The 24,891-nt window shown below is 42.9% G+C and overlaps 2 protein-coding genes across 6 annotated transcripts in view; both read right to left on the reverse strand.

Moving 5' to 3' along the window:
* The window catches only part of LOC105009518 (class I histocompatibility antigen, F10 alpha chain-like), a 262,976-nt gene extending 238,842 nt beyond the window's left edge, over nt 1-24,134 (reverse strand). For 3 of the 5 annotated variants that reach the window (XM_034294682.1, XM_034294683.1, XM_034294684.1), the window contains exons 1-6: nt 23,999-24,134; nt 20,036-20,296; nt 13,714-13,992; nt 12,500-12,814; nt 11,720-11,833; nt 10,418-10,435 (exon numbers count right to left, since the gene is read on the reverse strand). In XM_034294682.1, coding sequence (XP_034150573.1) covers nt 10,418-10,435; nt 11,720-11,833; nt 12,500-12,814; nt 13,714-13,992; nt 20,036-20,296; nt 23,999-24,056 — 1,045 coding nt within the window. In that variant the 5' untranslated portion in view covers nt 24,057-24,134. Of the gene's footprint in view, nt 1-9,864; nt 10,055-10,190; nt 10,264-10,417; nt 10,436-11,719; nt 11,834-12,499; nt 12,815-13,713; nt 13,993-20,035; nt 20,297-23,998 lie in introns of those variants that run through there. The other 2 variants (XM_034294685.1, XM_034294687.1) reach the window with 2 other exon arrangements.
* The window catches only part of LOC114828690 (BOLA class I histocompatibility antigen, alpha chain BL3-7-like), a 593,411-nt gene that overhangs the window by 329,863 nt on the left and 238,657 nt on the right, over nt 1-24,891 (reverse strand). The window lies entirely within an intron of this gene.

The raw sequence follows: 24,891 nt of genomic DNA on the forward strand, positions 1-24,891 counted from the left end.
AGCTTCTCACCCTATCTCTAAGGGATCGCCCGGCCACCCTGCGGAGAAAGCTCATTTCGGCCGCCTGTATCCGGGATCTTGTCCTTTCGGTCATGACCCAAAGCTCATGACCATAGGTGAGAGTAGGAACGTAGATTGACTGGTAAATCGAGAGCTTCGCCTTGCGGCTCAGCTCTTTCTTCACCACGACAGACCGATACATCGACTGCATTACTGCAGAAGCTGCACCGATCCGTCTGTCAATCTCCCGTTCCATCCTTCCCTCACTCGTGAACAAGACCCCTAGATACTTAAACTCCTCCACTTGAGGCAGGCACTCTCCACCAACCTGAAGCGGGCAAGCCACCCTTTTCCGACTGAGGACCATGGCCTCGGATTTGGAGGTACTGATTTTCATCCCCACCGCTTCACACTCGGCTGCAAACCGTCCCAGCGCATGCTGAAGGTCCTGGTTAGAAGGGGCCAACACGACAACATCATCTGCAAAAAGCAGAGACGAAATTGTGTGGTCCCCAAACCTGACACCCTCCGGCCCCTGGCTGCGCCTAGAAATTCTGTCCATAAAAATTACGAACAGAACCGGTGACAAAGGGCAGCCCTGCCGGAGTCCAACATGCACTGGGAACAAGTCTGACTTACTGCCGGCAATGCGGACCAAGCTCCTGCTTCGGTTGTACAGGGACCTGACAGCCCTTAGCAAAGGACCCAGGACCCCATATTCCCCAAGCACCCTCCACAAGATGCCGCGAGGGACACAGTCGAATGCCTTCTCCAAATCCACAAAACACATGTGGATTGGTTGGGCAAACTCCCATGAACCCTCCAACACCCCGTAGAGGGTATAGAGCTGGTCCAGTGTTCCACGGCCCGGACGAAAACCACACTGTTCCTCCTGAATCCGAGGTTCTACTATCGGCCGTATTCTCCTCTCCAGTACCCTGGCATAGACTTTCCCGGGGAGGCTGAGAAGTGTGATCCCCCTATAGTTGGAACACACCCTCCGGTCCCCCTTCTTAAAAAGAGGGACCACCACACCGGTCTGCCATCCCAGAGGCACTGTCCCCGACCGCCACGCGATGTTGCACAGGCGTGTCAACCAAGACAGCCCCACAACATCCAGAGACTTGAGGTACTCAGGGCGGATCTCATCCACCCCCGGTGCCTTGCCACCGAGGAGTTTCTTGACCACCTCAGTGACTTCAGCCCGGGTGATGGACGAGTCCACCTCTGAGCCCTCATCCTCTGCTTCCTCAATGGAAGAAGTGACAGCGGGATTGAGGAGATCCTCGAAGTATTCCTTCCACCGCCCGACGACATCCTCAGTTGAGGTCAACAGCTGCCCACCTCTACTGTAAACAGCGTTGGTAGGGCACTGTTTCCCTCTCCTGAGGCGCCGGATGGTTTGCCAGAATCTCTTCGAGGCCAGCCGATAGTCCTTCTCCATGGCCTCACCGAACTCCTCCCAGGCCCGAGTTTTTGCCTCCACAACCACCCGGGCTGCAGCCCGCTTGGCCTGTCGGTACCCGTCAGCTGCGTCAGGAGTCCCACAAGCCAACCAGGCCTGATAGGACTCCTTCTTCAGCTTGACGGCATCCCTTACTTCCGGTGTCCACCACCGGGTTCGGGGATTGCCGCCTCGACAGGCACCGGAGACCTTACGGCCACAGCTCCGAGCGGCCGCTTCGACAATGGCGGTGGAGAACATGGTCCACTCGGACTCAATATCTCCAACCTCCCTCGGGATCCAGTCGAAGCTCTGCCGGAGGTGGGAGTTAAAGATCTCTCTGACAGGAGACTCGGCCAGACGTTCCCAGCAGACCCTTACAGTTCGCTTGGGCCTGCCGAGTCTGTCCAGCTTTCTCCCCCGCCATCGGATCCAACTCACCACCAGGTGGTGATCAGTTGACAGCTCCGCCCCTCTCTTCACCCGAGTGTCCAAGACATACGGCCGCAGGTCAGATGAGACGACAACAAAGTCGATCATCGACCTGCGGCCTAGGGTGTCCTGGTGCCACGTGCACTGATGGACACCCTTATGCTTGAACATGGTGTTCGTTATGGACAAACTGTGACTAGCACAGAAGTCCAATAACTGAACACCACTCGGGTTCAGATCAGGGGGGCCGTTCCTCCCAATCACGCCCCTCCAGGTGTTACTGTCGTTGCCCACGTGGGCGTTGAAGTCCCCCAGTAGAACAATAGAGTCCCCAGTCGGAGCACTTTCCAGCACCCCTCCCAGAGACTCCAAGAAGGTCGGGTACTCTGCACTGCCGTTCGGCCCGTAGGCACAAACAACAGTGAGAGACCTATCCCCGACCCGTAGGCGCAGGGAAACGACCCTCTCGTTCACCGGGGTAAACTCCAACACATGGCGGCAGAGCTGGGGAGCTATAAGCAAACCCACACCAGCCCGCCGCCTCTCACCATGGGCAACTCCAGAGTGGTGAAGAGTCCATCCTCTCTCAAGGAGTTTGGTTCCAGAGCCCAAGCCGTGCGTAGAGGTGATCCCGACTACCTCTAATCGGAACCTCTCAACCTCACGCACTAGCTCAGGCTCCTTCCCCGCCAGCGAGGTGACATTCCACGTCCCTAGAGCTAGTTTCTGTGTCCAGAGATCGGGTTGTCTAGGCCCCTGCCTTCGACTGCCGCCCGATCCTCTTCGCACCGGCCCCTTATGGTCCCTCCTGTGGGTGGTGAGCCCACGGGAGGGACTTCTGACCTACTATAAAATCAAATTGACTCTGGATTTAGCCCAGAGAAATGTATTTATTATTCCAATTGGACTCTTAATATCTCACCCGGCACAGCCAGAAGAGGACTGGTCACCCCTCTGAGCCTGGGTCCTCTCTAGATTTCGTCCTAAAATTCGACCTTCTTAGGGAGTTTTTCCTTGCCACTGAAATTCAACACTACTGTTGTTTGCTCTTGGGGTTTAAGGCCGGGTGTCTCTGTAAAGCACTTTGTGACAACTGCTGTTGGGGGCTTTATAAATGAATTTGATTGATTGATTGAAGGACAACACCTTGGAATATACATCTGACTTTCACATTCTGTTACTCCGGCCTGACAAGAAATGATTCATTACTGACTGTCTGAGGTTTGGAGGAGCAGAACATATGTAATGACTTTGGATGTACATCTAATTGGAACCAGGGATAGGACTTTTCAGTGAATCGAGTAATTGGCATGAGAGGACTTTGTACCAGTGACAAATTGAAGGATGTATTCAGTGATAGGCGTTTACGTGTCGGTGATACATACCCCATACTGTCAATATATGTGTCACTTGAATTAATTTCCTTTGACCAGTGATTTTAACATAAAAGTACTATGTTATAGTTCTGTATAATGAAAATGTGTGATCTTGGAGTTAATACGCAGGTAATGGTCTAGAAGCATGTAAATGAGGATCCAGACATTTCAGATTTGTTCCGTTCTCTAATCATTAGGGCAATGATATTTGTGGCCGGCCTCCTGAAAGAGGCCTTGAACCTCGAGAAGACCCCACTTTTGAAACGAGCTCATCGCACTCTTCGCAGCAGACCAGCTGATGACAATGAACCACCGCACGCCTTTGTGGTAAGGTGTCATTACTTCTCGGAGAAAGAGGACATTTTGAAGAAAGCTATAGAAATGAAGTTAGCCACTACAGCTCACGGTGACCGGATATGGATTCTTCCTGATTTCACTCAGACAGTGAGCAAGCAGCGTGCAGCTTTCAACGAGGTGAGGAGCTTACTTCGTAACTACGGGGGGGTTTGCTTTGGGTTGAGATACGTTGTCGTAATCTGAGGATTACGACACAGGATGGACAAGAGTCAAGCTTCAAGGACGCGCTGAAAGCTAAAGACTTCATTCTGAAGCACCTGACTTGTAAGGGAAAGTGACGATCCCACATAACGTTACATCAGCGGCTGGCAGTTGACTGGACACCAAGTTAAGGACTATTCCGTTGAAGATCAATTCAGGTTTGTTACTGTTATGGTTAGCCGGCGTTCAATTCGAGTTCACTTAAAATGCTTATTTAATGTTTACGCTAAGTTTATATCGAGCTCCGAAGCAAGTGCTCTAACTTAACCGAAATAGCTGTTCAAGAGCAAAAGTGTTTTTGTTTTGTGTTCTCTTCTGGGGCTCTGTTTGGGGTAGCTTAGTAATTCAATTCCTGCAAGAGCCTTATATTGTTCTGTTTTTTAAGTGGGGGCTCACGTGGTAAGCTAATTAGGAGTTAGGATAACTGGAAGAGGTAGCGTTCTCATATGCAAAGAATAAATTTTTTTTTTTTTGCAAGTGTCAGTCTTGTGTAATGTAGTTAAATTCATGCATATGTTGTTTGTGTGTTTAGGAACACCCCCCCCTTCCTTTTTTCTTCTTTTTTTTTTCTTTTCTTTCTCCTCTCTCTCTTTATCACAAAGGGGTTCTCTGCTGGCAGTTCTGAGAAACTTATTCGATGGCCTTTAGTAGCATAGATGGTGCGGAAAAGAGGCTGGTCAGTTGGAATGTACGTGGGCTAAATCATCCAATGAAACAAAGCCAGGTATTCAGCCACCTTAATAAATTTAAATCGGATATACTATATTTGCAGGAGACTCATTTGCTGAACAAGGACCATCCCAAACTTCACAGAGGAGGCTTTATGCAAATATACCACTCTAACTTTAACAGTAAGAGTAGAGTAGTTGCTGTTCTTAGAAATGTACAATTTGTGGAGGAGGTCACTGTGAAGGATAAAAATGGTCGATATGTAATAATTCAGGGCAGACTTTATAATATGCCTGTGGTCCTGGCCAATGTATATGCACCTAACTGGGATAATGCACAGTTTTTTAGTGATCTCTTTTCATTCTTACCTAGTCTTGATACGTATAATTAAATTTTAGGAGGAGATCTGAATTGTGTGAATTGTGTTTTACACCCAATTCTGGACCGCTCTAGTTCTACGACTATTCGAGCCAGTAATTCAGTGCATTGTATCAATGCTTTTCTCCAAACATATGGTGTAATGGACCCCTGGAGATTTAAGTACCCATCATCCAAACAGTTTTCATTCTATTCACCGGTACATCAAACATACTCCAGAATGTATTATTTTCTGCTGGATAAGAAACTACTCCCTCTAATGACACAAGTGGAGTATGACAGTTTAGTTATCTCAGATCATATTCCAGTCTTACTAAAGCTTCGTTTCCCAGGTAATTCATTCTCTCAGCGTATGTGGCGCTTAAACTCTAGGCTTTTGGCAGATGAAGATTTTGTTAAATTCATAGAGACTCAAATTGATTTATTTCTTGAGACAAATTAATCCCCAGAGATAAGTTGTAGCATCTTATGGGATACTCATAAGAGCGTTTGTGAGGGGTCAAATTATTTCGTATCAAGCTAGTGCTAATAAAAAGTAATCGAGGCGGATCACGGAAATAATGAATGAAATAGACAATCGACCAGTCACACTCTACATTGTCCTCAGAGGTGTTGCATTAGGAGAGACTCCTGTTACAAGCTGAATTTGATTCTCTGACCAGCGAGCGTGCAGAAGATCTCTATTTGAAATCACATGGCGAGCGTGCGGGCAGGTTTCTGTGTTATCAATTGAAGCAATCTGCAGCTGCGAGTATTATAGCGGCAATTGAAAACAGTGAGGGCAATATTATTACAGATCAACAGGGTATCAATAATCAGTTTAAATCTTTTTATGAGGCTTTATATACTTCAGAGGTGAATGACACTGACTGGATAGAATAGTTTTTCAGCAATATAGAGTTGCCATCTTTTAACAATTCAGACAAATCCACTTTAGACGGCAACATAACAGTTCCTGAAATTGACAGCGCAATTAAGAAATTAAAATCTGGGAAAGCGCCAGGTTTATAAGAAGTTTTCTGCTAAGTTAACACCTTTGTTGAGTAAGGTATTTGAAGAGGCTCTCGTTTCAAAATCTCTCCCTCCAACCATGACACAAGCCACCATATCAGTCATTCTTAAAAAGGATAAAGACCCACTTAAATTTGAATCCTACCGCCCGATCAGTTTACTTTATTTTTCAAGGCTTTGAGTAGTTGTATTTCAAAAAAATCCCCGCATAAGAAAATAATATCTGGAAAGGAAGGAGGATGGTGGATTGGCAATGCCAATTAAACTTCTTGCATTATTACTGGGCAGCTAACCTTCATAAACTGACATTCTGGCTCTCTGATATGTTGAGGGAGGAAGCTCCAGTTTGGTTACTCATGGAACAGCACGCGTGTAACCCAGTATCACAATGCTCACTGTTCTGTTCTCCAATACCCTTGAGCAAAAGCTTTTTTACTAATAACCCAATTATTTGCGGATCACTCAGAATATGGTCGCAATTCAGACTTCATTTTAAAGACGGCGTGTTTATTTCATTCCAGCAATTAAGAACAGATTTTGAGATCCCTCAATCCAACTTCTTTAGGTATCTACAGGTCCGTAGTTTTGTCAAAAAAATATGTATCCTTCTTTGAGCAAGCCAGAGGGTGGCTGGATTGATGAGCTTTTAAATATGGACTCAGTGGGAGGCAGTGGGAGGAGGAGCTGGTTACAGAAATATCTGATTTAGCTTGGCAACGGGCAATAGAATTGGTGCATTCATCCTCGGTATGCATTAGACATTGGCTTTTGCAATTTAAGGTACTTCACAGGCTCCATCTTTCTAGGAGCAAGTTGGCTAAAATGTATCCAGGGTCAGACACAACATGCCCCAGAATTGGGTGTAAACCTGAGTCACATGTTCTGGGAATGCCCCAGATTAACAAAATTCTGGGCAGAACGTTTTCATTTATTTGTAACAAAGATCTTGATCCCAATCCTCTGGCTTCCATTTTTGGGGTAGTGCCGGAAGACTTGCAGCTAACAACCAAACAAATAGAGCTCATAGCTTTCTCCAAATTATTGGCTAGACGCCTGATTCTTCTCAGTTGGAAAAAGGCATTGCCACCATCTTATAAACGCTGGATTACTGAGGTACGTCAGTCTTAAACTTGAGCATCTCAAATACACTATCCAAGGTACCTCTGCAAAGTTTTTATCTTATTTGAATCTTCATTGGCCAGTATAGTATATTCAGTATTATTATGTTTATTGTCCCCCCCCCCCCTTTTTTTTTTTGCTGCAGGGGTGTGTATGTTAATGTGTGAATAGGAATGTAGATCTATAATTAATGTTGTATGTGGTTGTATGGGATTGTGATTGTTGCAAAAGGAAAAATCTATAAAAATATTTGTAATAATATTTTTTAGCCTCTACAGTCTATATCTCCAACATATTTTGAGTAATTATTTCACAACTTGCTGCAGCTGTTGTAATATTCCATTTTGAATCATGAAAATGTACCAGTTATTTATTATACTGGCATTTACATTAAAAGGCATAACATATCAAAAACGATTATATTTAACGTTTCAGAAATTTTGCTGACATGTCTATCCAGTGACTTAGAGATTATCTCTCATTATTTTATTATAAATTTATAAGTATACATTTTGAGTAAGGAGAAATGAAAGTGTCAAACTTAAGGGTGTTTTGCAATTCATTCCAGTCACCGGTGGCCAAAATCAGAAATGTGTGTTGACCATGAGGAAAGTTCAGGCTTTAGGGTGACCAGAGTGAGAAATCTACCTGATTGAAGATATTAAGAGGTGAACTAAAAGGTAGATTTTGGGCATTTAGACCATCCAAAGCACAGACCATCCTCCCTTTTTTTCTCCTCCCAACCCCACTGTACAACCATCTGCCACTGCACTCCTGTGCTGTCAGGAGAGTCGTAGATCACTACAGGCCTCCTCTGAAACCTGTCCAATCAGCCAGTCTGCTTCTTTTACACCCCCACCATTAAACAGGAAGTCAATGTGAGCCAACATGTCGGTGGATCACATTGTCTTATGTATGGCCAGGCCAGTCTTAGAGGCGCCTGCTATGCTAGAGACGTTGCTGGAATGTGGCGGCATACGGAAATATCCTATGTCGATTACCTCCCCACAGACGACGCCAGCCCAATATGCGCCCACCGGACCCCAGGCCACAATCGGCAGTGGCATGACCAGGGCTCGAACCCATTTGTGAGGCAAGTGCGTAGACCACTGCGCCACTCGGGAGGCCCCCTGTTCCTTATTTTATTGAGGGCAACAATTATTAGGCAACTAATTAAAAACAAATCTCCCAACTCACATGTTCATTCTCAATTTTTTAAGTACAGTGGGGAGAACAAGTATTTGATACACTAACAAATAAGTAACACAAAATGACAATACATTTAAATTGTTATCCTTTCAAAAATTTTCAGTGACCAATATAACCACCCTTCTTTTCAATAACTGCCATGATCTGTTCACAATCAACTCGCTGAAGCAGCCACCACAGCCTCCCAAATGCTGTTCAAAGAGGTGTATTGTCTTCTCTGACTGTAAATCTCACATTTGAGAAGGGTCCACAAGTTCTCAATAGGATTTAGGTCAGGTAAGGAAGGGGGCCAGGTCAATATTCTGGAATCTTTGAGGCCCTTGATTGCTAGCCAAGCAGTGGAGTACTTCGATGCATGTAATGGAGCATTGTCCTGCATGAAGATCAATGCTGAGGACTTCTTCCTGTACCACTGTTTGAAGAATGTATCTTCCAGAAACTGGCAGTAGGTTTGGGAGTTGAGTTTTGGTCCATCTTCAACCTGAAAAGGTCCAACTACCTCATCCTTAATGATAGCAGCCCATTGTTGTCTACCAAAAATTTAGTAAAGGGGGTGAATACTTACACAATAAATAATTTTCTGTTTTATATTTGTAATTCATTTACAACAATTTGGAGACATCATTCACTTTGACATTGTGAAGTTCTTTGTGTTGATCATTCACAAAAATCCATAATTAAATGCATTTTGATTTCATGTTGTCACACAATAAAATGTAGAAAAGTCCAAGGTGGTGAATCATTTTGAGATTTGTAAAATTCTGTTATTTTATTTAGCATACATATGCCATGCAATGACTTGATGCTATGATGCAAATACATGCATCAAACCAGTCAGCAGTGTTTTACCAGGTATCTTCCATTTAGCATTGTACCATAAACAACCTCCTCAGTATGAAAGTTCATGGTACAAGTACACTTTTACAAACACTAGATTTGTGTTATCTGAGGAATTTGTATCTCTGCATTTTATAATAAGGCACTTCAATTATTGGTATGAATTTGTCAGTTTCTCTTTTTTCCCAAATGTACATTGTCTGAGCTAGTGTAACAACATTTAAAGAGGGAATATTCTATAGGTCTGAGTGGGTCCAATACTGACATACCATACAGTAAATAGTATTTTATTCAACAGTATCAACAGTATCCAGCATTCAAACTAATCAACAGTGAAGTAATCTGTTACCAGGCAGGATTTAATGCAACAGGCTTTGATAGTATTACAAATGTCAGCTCTAAAATACTCCTATGGGGATTTCCCATTACATAACCAGTGTGTCACCAGGCATTATGACAGATGCAGGATTGAGATTGATGTATTTCGAGATATTGTTTCAGTTCAATGTAAGACATTACATTGAACATTGTTCTGACCCCTCGGCGGGTTTGTGCCGGTGGGGGTCCTGTACTGCCCCCTCCCCCCCCATCCCTTGGGCCGGGGTTTGTGTTGGCCCGTCCGGTGGCCGGGCCTTTGGGGGGGGGGGTACTGTCACGGTACGGTGAGCAGCAACACCACCGTTCCGTGCACTCTCACTTCCCATCACTTATGAACACATCCCGGACTTGTTTTGTGTCATGTCTTTAATCATGCACACCAGGTCCCTATCACATCGTTTGGAAGTGTTTCAATGTTTCCCCTCTGCTCCCCACATTCGTCGATCATTGTTGTTCCATGTCTTCTTGTGTTCTGCATGTGGTGAGTTCCATGTTGCTGCCTTGCCAGCCCTTTTGTTTCATTTTTCAAGTAATAAGTGCTCTATGTTACTTTTGTTTCGTAATCCAGTTTCAGATGTTATTTTGTCTAGATGAACATCACTTCAGATTTCACTGTAGTCTTTCATCTCTTGTCTGTGATTCTCTGTGAAGAGAGAAAAAATAAAGATGCACTCAAAAGATTTGATCCTTAGATCCTTCTCTATTAACTCAAACTATTGTAGAATTATTACATGAAATTAAGAGATGCAGGAGAAAGCTGACATCCATGAGATATTCACCTGTTTGATACTGGCAACAGAGAGAGACCTCATGCTTCTGGAGCAGAGTTGGTGGAGGAACCACCATCAGAAGCTACAAGCAAACAAGGCAAAACCACACTTTAAAACAGGTACAGTCAAGCCCAATACATACAAAACACATAATAAAAGTTTAACGTTTCCATGATGAAGTATTTGATTTGTTTCTGTGAAAACATTTGAATAAGAAACAACATGAAGGCACTTACTGTTAGCTGGAACGAAGCCTGAAACACAGAACAACATGATGTTACGGAGTCTGATAATTGGTATGAAATAATTCAAGAGTTTTCTGAAGACTGTATTCCTACTCCAGAAACATCAAATAGAACATGACAACACAACTCTGTATTTAAGTGAATCAAACAGCACATAACTTAATCATAATAAAAATGAACACAATAAAACATATATTTACACTATTATTCCTGTGCCTGTACTTCATTACTAGAAAATACAAACTACATCTGATGATAATACGGTTATAGTAGGTGTGTAACAGTACACCTAACCCCAGGTTGGTTTTGTGGTTTCAGGGTCACAGTTCGGTATGGTTTCAGTACAGTGCACAAACATATTGTCAAGAAAGACAAAAGATGTGTTTTTAGTTTATTTTGCAAAATGTGCAACACTAACCCAGGAATAATGTGAGCTGTAAGGTTAGAGCACAATGAATATGCAACAACTTATTAAATTAAAACAATAGTTATTTCTCTTCAAAAATAAAACATATCCTGTGTGTGGCTATTTGGCCAATTCATTGTTAACTTGTGCTTTGTCTTGCTCATACAGTGTGGGTAGTCTGCCTGTTTAAAAAAAGATACAAGAGGGTCATTCTTTACGTGGCTCAAGCATCTTTACAAAGATGTGAAACCTTGGGAATGGGTAGATATCCATGGCTGTAAACACTCCTATTGCTCTTGCTTAAATGCAGTGGGTAGATCAGTAAATTGTGTTAAGGTGTGTTTTTTTTTGCATGTACGTGTTGCTCTGGGGACATTGATACTGTGGTGATGATGGAGTAGATGTATCAACATGTTTTAGGTATTATAGACTACTTTCGTCAAAGAGTGGCGACATACAGTTAAATATTCATCAACACCTCTCAGTCCATCACAGTTGGAAGTCTACTGGAACATCAAAACGCTGCTGAACTTGAGATTTAAACAAAGCAGGAGGTTTATCAAAACCACCACCCACCATTGTACAGAACTACATTTCCTCCAAATATCGCTCACAACACAGTTAGAATTTTGATTATGATGTATGCAAATGTTCTCATCTTAACAGAATAACTATATGTTTTTTTTTCAAGCTCTATAAAATTTCACCTAGAGGCATTCAACACAGCGTAGCTAGCTATTTAAAGAAAAAATGAATTAATTCAGGTTCATATGAGAAATGTAAAGAGGCGGTATGGTTATGAATACATGCACTGTTCCAGCCCTGTGTAATAGTAAAGACCACTGTACATATTAACAATAGTAACAGTAGATTCTCTCCTCACTCACCTTTCCTGTTCTTCTTCCAGATGACGACTCCAATAATAACAGCGGCAACAATGACCAGGAGGCCAGCTACCACCACTCCAATGATGGGGCCAATGGAGGTCTGGTCATTTACACCTGAAATAATCACAACAGAGCATTCAGACTGTCATTTGGAGTTAGAGGGGGACATGGAAAATGGATTTCTGGAGGTTTTATGGTTTCCGGGGGATTCATGCAGGAAGAGGATGAAAATTACATTACAGTTATTGTTGTTTTGGGAGGGTATTGTTATGAATGTTTTCCCATACCACTACTTTCAACAGTCACACAGGTACTTTAATCATCAATCAGACTAGAAACTCACACACACACACACACACACAAAGTGCAGAGAGAAAGGGGATCTTTTAGACAGAGATGACAAGCTGGTAGTGGAAGTTAATTCTGAAAATACTCAAATTAGCGGAGTACAAGGCAATCATTATTTTTATTGGACAGGAAAGTTGTGTGTGGATTTTGTGAAGATTAGGATAGGACAGGATGAGACGGGACAGGAATTCATATTGACTCTGTGTAAACCTCTACTTGGACTCACACACTGTGGTGAATGTTTCAGTTTCATACTAATGAACTTTAACCAGACTCTCTATTCATTTCAAAATAAGAGTTCAGGAGGCAGATGTCAATGTGAATATAGTATACAATCAACAAGGCAGTGTTACTGAGCAGAGTTTACTAATTCTCAAATTCAGTTGAAAGGTTCTTTGGGTCTAATGAGTGTTGAATCGGTAAATCTCTTACCCCTGTTGGTCTTTCCCCAGTTGGACAGAAGCTCATCCTCAGTCAGAACCTTGATGAAGTCCTTTTTGGTCCCTGAGATCTGAACCACACACTGATACTTGTTGTTCTTCCACTCCTCAGGCTTCACATTCAGACGGACACTCGTCTGGAACGTTCCATCATCATTCTGGAGAGTCTCTCCAACCTCCACATCTTCATGCTGTTCTTGTCCGTCTTTCTTCCAGGTCACATGCACTCCACTGGGGTAGAAACCTGTAGCGTGGCAGGTCACTGGAGAGGAGGGGGTCTTCTGGAGCAGAGACACTGATGGAGGGACTGGAGAGGAGAGGCCAGAGAGGGAGAAAGTAGAGAATAAGAAGCACTTCCTACTGCACTGTTCTAAACAGGACTCTGATTTCTTACTCCAGAAATGTAAAGAATTTCAGTCCATCTTCAACAGTCATTGGAGTAGTAAGTCTGAATTCTGCTGGTAAATGATAAGACAGTAGATATTACAGTAGATTGTACTGCAGAGACAACAGCTTGTCACAACCATTAGTCTATGTAAATGTCATGCATCAATTATTGCATGTTTTATTGTTGTATTTTTCATGTCTAATGGTTTTTGTTAAGATAGCTCTATAAAACCAAATACAATCAGCATTACTAATTAAACATGTTGTTCTGCCTATAAAAAAGGATTTAATTAAACTTAAAAGAAGGAAAAGGTATGTCGTGGGAAGAGTGGTAGAGAGAGAGAGATGGAAAGAGGGAGAGAGATGGAAAGAGGGAGAGAGATGGAAAGAGGGAGAGAGATGGAAAGAGGGAGAGAGATGGAAAGAGGGAGAGAGATGGAAAGAGGGAGAGAGTACTCAGGGGGACAAACGGGAGGTAGAGGGGACAGAGAAACAGGGGAGAGAGGGCAACAGGAGGGTGAGAGACACTGAGGGAGACTGAGGGGGGAAAGAGGGAGAGTGATGGATAGAATAAGAGGAGGTGAGAAGATGGATAGAGAGGGAGGAGAAGGATTATATTATAAAGGAGATAAAAGAATGAGATAAGAGAGAAAAACAGTAAGAGAGGAGTGAGAGATTAAGACAGTTAGATAAATACAAGAGGGGGAAACAGAAACAGAAGAAACTAATATCGTCATATAATTTAATCTCAATATATTGCTTTGTGTAATTATCTGTTAATAATCAAATATGACAACTCCATGTTCAGTGTCTCTGTACCTGTCCTCATCAGGCTGCTCTTCTCATAGTCCACATACTTCTTAACCCAATCAATACACTCCTGGGTGAGGTAGTTTTTCCAATACTCATTGCCAGCTTTGTTATTGTCCCACTTGTTCTTGGTGATGACTGCCTGTGGTTTTGGAGCGATCCATGTCAATGTCTTCAGGTCAAATGAGATGAAGTCTTCTCCATCAAATCCTTGCTGATTAAAGCCCCTTGTGACTCCAGTCTCATCATCCCACTCACAGCCAAACATCATCTGGGCAACATGTACACCTGAGAGAGAGACAGAGATCAACACTGTTCACTGACTGACTGTTCAACTGTCCCATTAGAGGTGAGAGGACCAATCAGCATCACTATCATCATCAACATCATCATCATCATCGCTGTGCTGTTTTTCTGTTTCTCTGTTTCTCTGTGTCTTCAAATCAGCTATTCAGCAAGAGATTTTAGGGAGTCTGAAGAGGAGACAGGTCTACTGTGGAGGAACAGGGAGCACAACTGAGTGGGGATGACACCTGCACTTACACACACAGCCACGCACACGTACACAAACAAACACACAAGCACACACACACTCGGCACGGCAGCTCCACTGTCTAAACAAGGACTGACAGATGTGTTGACATACATATTAAATGTTGACACTTACAGTATGTGACCTTCAGGTAATTACATTGTAAACTCGCTGGTACCTGACATTCATTTAGATGGCTTGGCTGTTTGATGCCATTAGCAGTAGGGCTATGGTCACATGGACTATCTTTCACTATCTTTCACAATATGAGTTTTATTTGTGACGTGCTCAGATCTTTTCTTTTTTGTCTCTATGTACACAATTGCTTGTTTTAAGTCACATACCAGTTAGGAGTAATTAACCATTTCTCAAATCAGCTAAAATTACTGTCTGGAAATCAGATCTAAAAAATAAATACAAGTCATTTAATTTGACATTCCTATACATGCTTTTTCGTGAAAATGTGTAAACTCCAAACCAACATGGTGCCTTCTGTGATTCCATTTCCATTGTGGAGGCTGCAGGGTTGGACACTAGCTGGAAGAAGGCCCTGGATGGTCTATTCAGACCACAATTATTTTCTCTCCCTCAACTTTGGGACACATGTTCAAATGATGGGTTTGGGCGTGACCACGTAAACGTAAGGCTGTGGAGTGAAGTTAGGGAGGGGTCCATTTGGGATTTAACATTCCTCTCCCTGTTCTACTTCTGTGATTTAAATTGCCAGACAACAACCAAGGAAAAGGTGTACTGACGCCACCTACGGTTCAGGATGTCAATAATCATCCCAGACAAGTACATACTGTATACAGAAAATATGGTTCATTAAAACTAACAGAGAAATCCTTCCCCCTCCACCCCCCCCACACATGACAACCCCCCCCCCCCACCAGACCTCTCCCAGGTCCCAGTCTGATGTACATCCCATCCCAACAGTCCCATGGGTCTGGGAGTGGAACATCTTCAGTCAGTATTACACCCAGAAACCTCTCAGCAGCAGATACAATAATGTCCAGGTTCTCTGACTTCTTGTTAGTTTGACCAATTCAGTTAATCACCTCCACCATAAACCCCAGAGAACCATCTTCCTCACTATAAACACCAGAGAACTATCTTCCTCACTACCTTCCCCATCATGCCTGTAGCACCTGTTTCATAGACTGGGACACCCCATGTCCTTGTAGGTTGACCCAATAATTAATTACCAGGTTCAGTCTCCTAATCTACAGTGGTCTCTCTCCCACCTCCACCAGTACATCCAAACGCCCCGCTACATATTCAGAGTCCTTGTTCCTGGAGAACATCTCATTATCCAACAATGTCCAGACAGCTGAACCAAACGCTACCCTGCCATAGTCTATTACAGATGTTATCAATGCCACACACAGTGTCTGACGTTAACGATGCCCGCTGGTCCTGGGCCAGTAAAAACACCTAACAGGCAAGTGGATGTCATCAGTCAGTAGCCCACCTGGGTCAGTATCTTTCTCACCTCATTTTCTGTAAAAAATCTATTCTCCGTTGTAGTCGATAGTTTAAGACTTTTGAAACAAAATTGGGAAACATACCCAAAATAATTCACAATAAGACCTTGCTTTCATACTTCCTCAACTCATCTCGTGATGTTGTCAGTAAGTACCACTTGTTTCAGCTGCCCTTGTGCAGGTAGCCCAAGTGTTCTCATTGACGTGTCTGAAGAACAATATTCTAATACGCAAGACACACAGGTCATCATTAGTGAGTTATTCAGAAATGTCAACACTTTTACATACATGAATAAAATGTCTCCTCCAACCGTCCAACAAGCACTGTAGCTTCATGAGAAACACAATGTATAGATAGACTTGCTTTGTTAATATCAACAACATGTGTGTGTTTTAATAACGTGTCACATATTAGTGTCTCTGGTTATGGAGGAAGTAATATTGTTTTGTTCAATCTCTCCCTCCCTCTGTTAAGGCTGACCAGATCCAGGCAACATCAATCCAGTAAAATAAGAAAGTTGATAAATAATGTCCTTCTGTTTACTAACAATAGTAGAAAACACTGTGTCATCTGGTACCTCAAATTTGGAAACATTCATTAACAAACATCAACAAAGAACTGACATAGTAAATGCTGTTGACAAAGGCAGATTTTTCCAACTCCGGGCCCGGAACAAACACAACCCCGACCCCCCCCTCTCCTCTCCTCTCCTCTCCTCTTCCACCTCACACCCCCCTCTCCTCTCCTCTTCCACCTCACACCCCCCCTCTCCTCTTCCACCTCACCCCCTCTCTCCTCTTCCACCTCACCCCCTCTCTCCTCTTCCACCTCACCCCCCCTCTCCTCTTCCACCTCACCCCCCCTCTCCTCTTCCACCTCACCCCCCCTCTCCTCTTCCACCTCACCCCCCCTCTCCTCTTCCACCTCACCCCCCTCTCCTCTTCCACCTCACCTGGATCCTCTTCCACCTCACCCCCTCTCTCCTCTTCCACCTCACCCCCTCTCTCCTCTTCCACCTCACCCCCCTCTACTCTTCCACCTCACCCCCTCTCTCCTCTTCCACCTCACCCCCTCTCCTCTTCCACCTCACCCCCTCTCTCCTCTTCCACCTCACCCCCTCTCTCCTCTTCCACCTCACCCCCTCTCTCCTCTTCCACCCCCCCTCTCCTCTTCCACCCCCCCCTCTCCTCTTCCACCCCCCCCTCTCCTCTTCCACCCCCCCTCTCCTCTTCCACCTCACCCCCCTCTCCTCTTCCACCTCACCCCCCCTCTCCTCTTCCACCTCACCCCCCCTCTCCTCTTCCACCTCACCCCCCCTCTCCTCTTCTACCTCACCCCCCTCTCCTCTTCTACCTCACCCCCCTCTCCTCTTCTACCTCACCCCCCTCTCCTCTTCTACCTCACCCCCCCTCTCCTCTTCCACTGGATCCCTTCATAGAACCACATTTTCATCTCTCACCCCTTCAGCTCTGAGAACTACCCCCCCCCTCTCTTTATTGTCCATTAACTGTCCATTTCATCACCAACCCCCCAACGTCCAACTCCTCCAGAGACGTCAGTCACTCCTTTCTCCTCACCTCCCTGGTCCCTTCTCCTCACCTCTTCCTCCCCTGTGTCACCCCCCCTCTCCTCTTCCACCTCACCCCCCCTCTCCTCTTCTACCTCACCCCCCTCTCCTCTTCTACCTCACCCCCCTCTCCTCTTCTACCTCACCCCCCTCTCCTCTTCTACCTCACCCCCCCTCTCCTCTTCCACTGGATCCCTTCATAGAACCACATTTTCATCTCTCACCCCTTCAGCTCTGAGAACTACCCCCCCCCCCTCTCTTTATTGTCCATTAACTGTCCATTTCATCACCAACCCCCCAACGTCCAACTCCTCCAGAGACGTCAGTCACTCCTTTCTCCTCACCTCCCTGGTCCCTTCTCCTCACCTCTTCCTCCCCTCTGTCTCCAAACCACCAATGTTATTCACAACTGTACTTTCAGCATTACTCCTCTTGTGTGACTCTACTTCCATTGACCTCTTACTCCTATTCTCACCTCCTTTCTCTCCTGCTCTCTCTCACTTCCTTCTCCATACCTGTACCAGTGTCACCGTCTCCTCTAATATTCTCCACACTAGGGTCAGTAACCCGATACTTCATTACCAGGTTCAGTCTCCTAATCTCCCTCCCACCTCCACCAGTACATCTGACACCAGAGGTCCAAAAAATTATCAGAGGTCATGACGTAATCTGAGTATTCTTTCCAAACTCCAGTCAGCTGAACCAAACGCCAAACTGCCATAATCATCAGTGATATTATCAAAGCCCTTTCAGTCAGTGCATCACATTCAGGACATTCTTCCACTTTCCCATCACTTCTTCAATGTGTTCTGCCCTGTCATTTTACTATCTAAATACTCTCAGAGGAACCTGGACACCTCCACCCTCTGTAGGTCTCTCCTATACATCATCAGTCATATCTCACCTCCACCCTCTGTAGGTCTCTCCTATACAACATCAGTCATATCTCACCTCCACCCTCTCTAAGTCTCTCCTATACAACATCAGTCATATCTCACCTCCACCCTCTCTAAGTCTCTCCTATACAACATCATCAGTCATATCTCACCTCCACCCTCTCTAAGTCTCTCCTATACAACATCAGTCATATCTCACCTCCACCCTCTCTAAGTCTCTCCTATACATCATCAGTCATATCTCACCTCCACCCTCTCTAAGTCTCTCCTATACATCATCAGTCATATCTCACCTCCACCCTCTCTAAGTCTCTCCTATACAACATCAGTCAAATCTCACCTCCACCCTCTGTAGGTCTCTCCTGTACATCATCAGTCATATCTCACCTCCACCCTCTCTAAGTCTCTCCTATACAACATCATCAGTCATATCTCACCTCCACCCTCTCTAAGTCTCTCCTATACAACATCAGTCATATCTCACCTCCACCCTCTCTAAGTCTCTCCTATACAACATCAGTCATATCTCACCTCCACCCTCTCTAAGTCTCTCCTATACATCATCAGTCATATCTCACCTCCACCCTCTCTAAGTCTCTCCTATACAACATCAGTCATATCTCACCTCCACCCTCTCTAAGTCTCTCCTATACAACATCAGTCATATCTCACCTCCACCCTCTCTAAGTCTCTCCTATACATCATCAGTCATATCTCACCTCCACCCTCTCTAAGTCTCTCCTATACAACATCAGTCATATCTCACCTCCACCCTCTCTAAGTCTCTCCTATACAACATCCGTCATATCTCACCTCCACCCTCTCTAAGTCTCTCCTATACAACATCAGTCATATCTCACCTCCACCAGGTGAAAAACATTGACAGAGTTTCCTCTACAGAGAACCTGAACCTCCACATCACTGCCCACTGCTCCATGTCTTCAACAGCTTCCGGTACCTTCCTGACTTGACTACATGTTGTATGTTTCTTCCTCTCTTCCTTCAGGCTGCATCATCTGCAAAATAACGACCTGCCGATATCTGGTTGTACCTGACAGTAAACATCATAGATGATGATGAAGAACAGCACCAGGCTAACCACGCTCCCATGCAGGGTTCTGCTCTCCACCATGTAGCAACACGACCCAGATGTCTCCACCCTGAACAGACCTTCCAGATGTACCTCTACCTCCGAACCCCTCAGGTGTGATTATTAACCCCTATATCCAACATATCACGTCTTCTCTACATCAAAGACAATGTCTCCTTGTTCATCTGTCTTCCTAACCTCAATTCTAATCAGATCACTGGGTCCATAGTCCCCCTCCACTTCCAGATAAAGTGGTTCCAGACCCTATTTACCATTAAATAAGTTAGTCTCTCAGGCATCATTCACTCCATAATCTTCCATACATGTTGTCATTTTTATTGGTCTATAACTAGTTGGTCTGGTTGGGTTCGTCCCTGTCTTCCTGGTTGTTACCACTACTACCTCCTCACAGATGCCTGGTAGTTTCCCCTCCTCTCACTCTGTTGAACAGGTCCAGTACCTTGTCCAGAACCTCATCACTGAGACGGACCAACATGACATAACACACCTCATCTCTTCCATCATTATCACTATCATTAACCTAATCTTTATCATCAGAGAGGAACAGACAGGGAATACAGCCAAGGAGTGGCATAAATAGACAGATACATCTATCTACATACACACACAAACTCATTCAAGTTCATGCACACACTTTACACCGAAATCATCTAGTGTGTTAAATTAAATTGTCCCTGACTGTTTATGAATAAAATTTTACAATTTGAAATGGAACTTAATAAGGATGGTGCATTACTCACCCCCAGTCTGATTGAAGCGCTGTTTGGCAGTATCAATGTTGGCTTTGAAACTCTTCTCTCTACCAATGGAGTTCTGAGTCTCTCTATCCCAGTAGTCAGACCCCACTGCCTTGGCCATCCAGTCCTGTTTGGGCACTACTTTCTTGGTGTTGCTGTCATAGTAGTCGATCTGCATTCCATCCAAAATACCCAGATTGACAAACTCTGGAAAGTCTGGTATTCCTGAGGTCGCAGTGTACACATAACGGATGGAATGGGAAGCTGCAAAGTGAAAAAAATAATACTGAATTATTCAACTGCTATGATTAAACTCCATAACGGTAAAGAAAATTATGTATAGCAAGTCCTAGGTGTTTTGTCCATTTATGAAAATCTAACATCCCCCTACACTGAACCCATGACATTACTATAGCTGAGAATAAACCATGAACTGAAATTGTATTTTATATTTTGAAAAATGGCCAATAACTCAAATACTATTATTATGCATGCAGGTACCCTGTATGTGTTTTTGTGTTTCCCCCCTCCTTCTGCCCTAAACACAGGTGTCCCTTATGTTTCTGATTGTTGTCGTTGGGGTGTCCCACCTGGCAGTCATCTTCTGATTGCTGAGGTGGACCAATCAGTGGACACTCCTCCTGATTGCACCACCTGTTCCTATTATCCATTACCCAATCACATCACACATCCCTGGTTTAAGAACCAAGTTAGTTGGTTCTCCCTGTGACTCTTTTTGCTTGATCACACATGAGATTAAATGGACACAAACGCTACACACACATATCCTTTAGATAAACAGACTTTTTTTTGTTCATTTATACACTACATAGTCTTAGCACATACATCTCACTTTGTCCTGTTTCATGTGAGTATGTATTGCCATGGTGTTTTGTTTGCTGTTGTCTAGTTAATTGTTTGCTGTTTAGTCCCTGTTTAACATGTGTTTTGTGAAAAGGGATTTTGGCAAGTCGCGTTTGGGCAAACAACCCATGTTAGTAGTTAGCTAAGCGGTTCTTGAGGCAGGCAAGTTCAGTTTAGGTTTTTTTTACTTTTTTTAATTCCTTGGGACCCCTACTTTTATTCTTATGTGCTAAAATACATGTTCAAATACATAATTTCTAATAAACACCCCATGAAAGTCTAGAGGTGCTGACAGAATAAAACTTTTTATGTTTTGATGACTTAACTCTTTCAATGCCAATGGATTATATCCGATTTCAGTCAGGCACCATAACTGTCCTACTGTACCAACATAACTGAACTTTACTGACTGGGGTCACTTAGAAATGTCCTTGTTTTCTATAAAAAACATACATAAAATACATTTGAATATGAAATATAGCAAAATGAATAATAAATATAGTTATTGACAAGGTTAAAAATAATGCTTTTGATTGAAATAATAAGTGTCCTTCAAATGCTGCTTTGGCATTCTAGTTGTCATTTTGTTGAGGTAATCAAAGAGATTTCAGCCCATGCTTCCTGAAGCATCTCCCACAAGTTGTATTGGCTTGATGGGCACTTCTTACGTACCATACGGACAAGCTGCTCCCAGAACAGCTCAATAGGGTTGAGATCCGTTGACTGTACTGGCCAATCCATTATTATTATTATGATTTTTATTTAGCTTTAAACTTTATTTAGCCAGGAAAGGGACTTACTGAGATAAAAAAATATATATATTTTGCAGGAGTGCCCTGTCCAAGATGTTGTCAACAAACAAAAACGAATTCAAAACACACAAGACAACATATGGAAATCAAAATATAGCAACAATACCATCCAGTGCCAATAAATAACCAAATAAATACAACTACAATTTAAAAAAGCACAGTTATAAAAGCCCTGACAACTATATTTTCAATGTATCTTTAAACACCCACAGTGCTACAACATCCTGCATCTTTAGGTCAGATTGAAGACCTTTCCCTCACAGCTTTTCTGCCCATCTCTATACGGACAGTGGGAACTGACAGCAAATAGAGATCCTGTGATGGTAAGAAGTAGTTTTTAGATCATTATAAAAATAAATCATTACAGACAGAATACCAGCTGACTGCTTCTTCTCTAAATAGTAATTACATAGTTTGGAGCAAGTGCAGTCCGCAGGGTATGGCATGGAGTTGCAAAATGGAGTGATAGCCTTCCATATTGAAGATCCCTTTTACCCTGTACAAATGTCCCACTTCACCACCACCAAAGCACCTCAGACCATCACATTGCCTCCACTATGCTTGACAGATGGCGTTAAACACTCCTCCAGCATCTCTTCATTTGGTCTGCATCTCACAAGTGTTCTTCTTTGTGATCCAAACACCTCAAACATTTTTAGATTAGCATGTCCATAACACTTTTTTCAAATCTTCCTCTTTCCAGTGTCTGTGTTAATCTTAATCTTTTCTTTCTAGGTATACAACTCTGCCTAGAAGGCCAGCATCCCAAAGTTGCCTATTCACTGCTGACGTTGAGACTGGTGTTTTACGGGTACTATTTAATAAAGCTGCCAGTTGACGACCTGTGAGGCATCTGTTTCTAAATCTAGACACTCTAATGTATTTGTCCTCTTGCTCAGTTGTGAACCAGGGCCTCCCACTCCACTTTCTATTCTGGTTAGAGACAGTTTGCGCTGTTCAGTGAAGGGAGTAGTACATGGCGTTGAGATCTTCAGTTGCTTGACAATTTCTCGCATTGTACAGCCTGCATTTCTCAGAAAAATAATATACTGACAACATTCAGAAGAAAGTTGTTTGTTTTTGGGCCATGGAGGTCATAGGTCATTCTAAGAGTTTGATGTTCCCGCTGCCATTTAATGTAGGGTTGCACTGATATATCACCCAGCAATGCAGTTTGCTTTAAAGAGGTCAGTTATCTTTGACCGAATGTGCTTTTGTATAAAAATCTGCTCAAGCCATTTTTAATTATTTGTATTGCTCAAGTCATTTTTAATATTATTTTTATTGCTCAAGTAATTTTCATCTAAACTCAATTTGTAAGGTCAAATGGACAGTGGCTTTCTGTGACTCTTGTCATACTATGAGACCATTTCGCAGGTGGTTCTGAAATGAATAATGTGTTTGTGAGAGAGAAGGCTCCTATCAAAGTCGAGAATGAAAGGCCTATTCTGGGTTCTAATTTTTTTTAACAAAACAGGTAATGGTTAAGTTAATATGGAAATGTAGCCAAATATGATTTGTCTATTGAACCACTATAATATTTTAATATTTAATAGGATTCTTGTAACCAGTAATTGTAAGACATTACCATGCAAACATATAGAGATGTACAAGGATGTAAGGTTATGTGTAAACCTATGGAAATAATAATACTACATTTACCTCCCTGTCTTGTCTGCTTGCTTGGGTGTCTGTTTTGTCTGCTCGTCTTCATCAATAAATAATTGTATACCCTGGAAGCCGACCTAATCTTTCATTACTGATCTTCCTTTAACACTTCAGTATCTTTACAATTCACCTAATACTGTATTCATAATCACAGATTTTCCATATGACACAATTCTCTCCCGTTTGGTTCTGTTGACGAAACGTCATGCAGCTAAAGCGTTGTTTGCCTAAATGAATACACCCCTGACAGTCCAGTGACTTCGTGGCATTATACTGCCCCCTTAAGGACATTACTGAAAACGTATTGTACGTATTCAACAAAATCTCATAAACATTGGAAATTAAACTTAACTAAACTGAAATTACAGTACACATTCATGAGCCAAGATTAGACCCATTATATTCTAAATACGACTTAAGTGATTTAATTCAAAACACTTTCTGATCAGTTCCTGTGTCCACTGTCATTAAAGGTAACCGGTTTCCAGGCAGAACAGTCATACAAATCCCCCCTCAGGTAGGCTACTAAGGCAAAATAGCACTAGTAGTCCAATGTTATAAAATTAGGTAAACCTATTAACGAACAAAAAAATATAGAAATATAAAATAAATGAATACTGACCAGCAGATACAGTAGGAAGAAGTCCTATTCCCAGGATCAGCAGGATAATAACCTTCATGTTGACGTTCGTCAATTAGCATACGCCAAAACTTATCAACTGAGCTTTCAGACACAAATGAACTGTAAAGTTAGCTCGCATCAAGTTGTAAGGAGCTTGGATGTCATTTTTGAGCCAATGAGAATTTATCTAGCATCAATCGTCAGTAAAATCCGTGTGGAAACAAACGCCAGAGGTTGACTACATGAAACTGAAAGTACTTGTTTGTCATCAGGCCCACACCTACCATAATTCGATTTGCGTTTACAGAAGCAGGCCAATTTAGATATTTTTTATACTAATTCACCAATCACACCAGATCTTATTGCATTAGATGTTTTTCATCAGATCCTTTTCAGAGCTAATCTGGTTGGTCAGTGCACAAAATCTGGGACCCACAAAATCTAAATTGGGCTGTCTGTGTAAATGCAAAATGTATGCCCAAAACAAAGCTCTTATTGTACACCACTAACTTTAATCGCGTTTGCAAGTAAAGATAATCTCTCCAGAGATGCAAAATAGTAAAAATGTAACTGCTTAAATCTTAACTTATGCTTTTGTACTATTAAAAAAATATTTGTTAATGGTTTTTAAAGGAAAATGTTTTGATTGGAGGCCTACATAATGCCTTTGTTTTTGTTTAAACTACAGTGCACGAATGACATCAAATGTGTCAAGAAAACAGCATTTCTTGCTGAGGTAAATTAAGACAGAATGATACACATACAATTCAGAGGTAATACAAAATCCTGAATGCCAAACAAGCTAACTGCTTTCTAAAACAAGAACACAATGCTTGAACTGTGCAACGTAATTATAACATTAGTAGTTTCACCTACCTAGTGTAGATATATTG

This window comes from Esox lucius, chromosome 10 (genome assembly GCF_011004845.1).
Source record: "Esox lucius isolate fEsoLuc1 chromosome 10, fEsoLuc1.pri, whole genome shotgun sequence".
In the NCBI taxonomy this organism is placed as follows: Eukaryota; Metazoa; Chordata; class Actinopteri; order Esociformes; family Esocidae; genus Esox; species Esox lucius.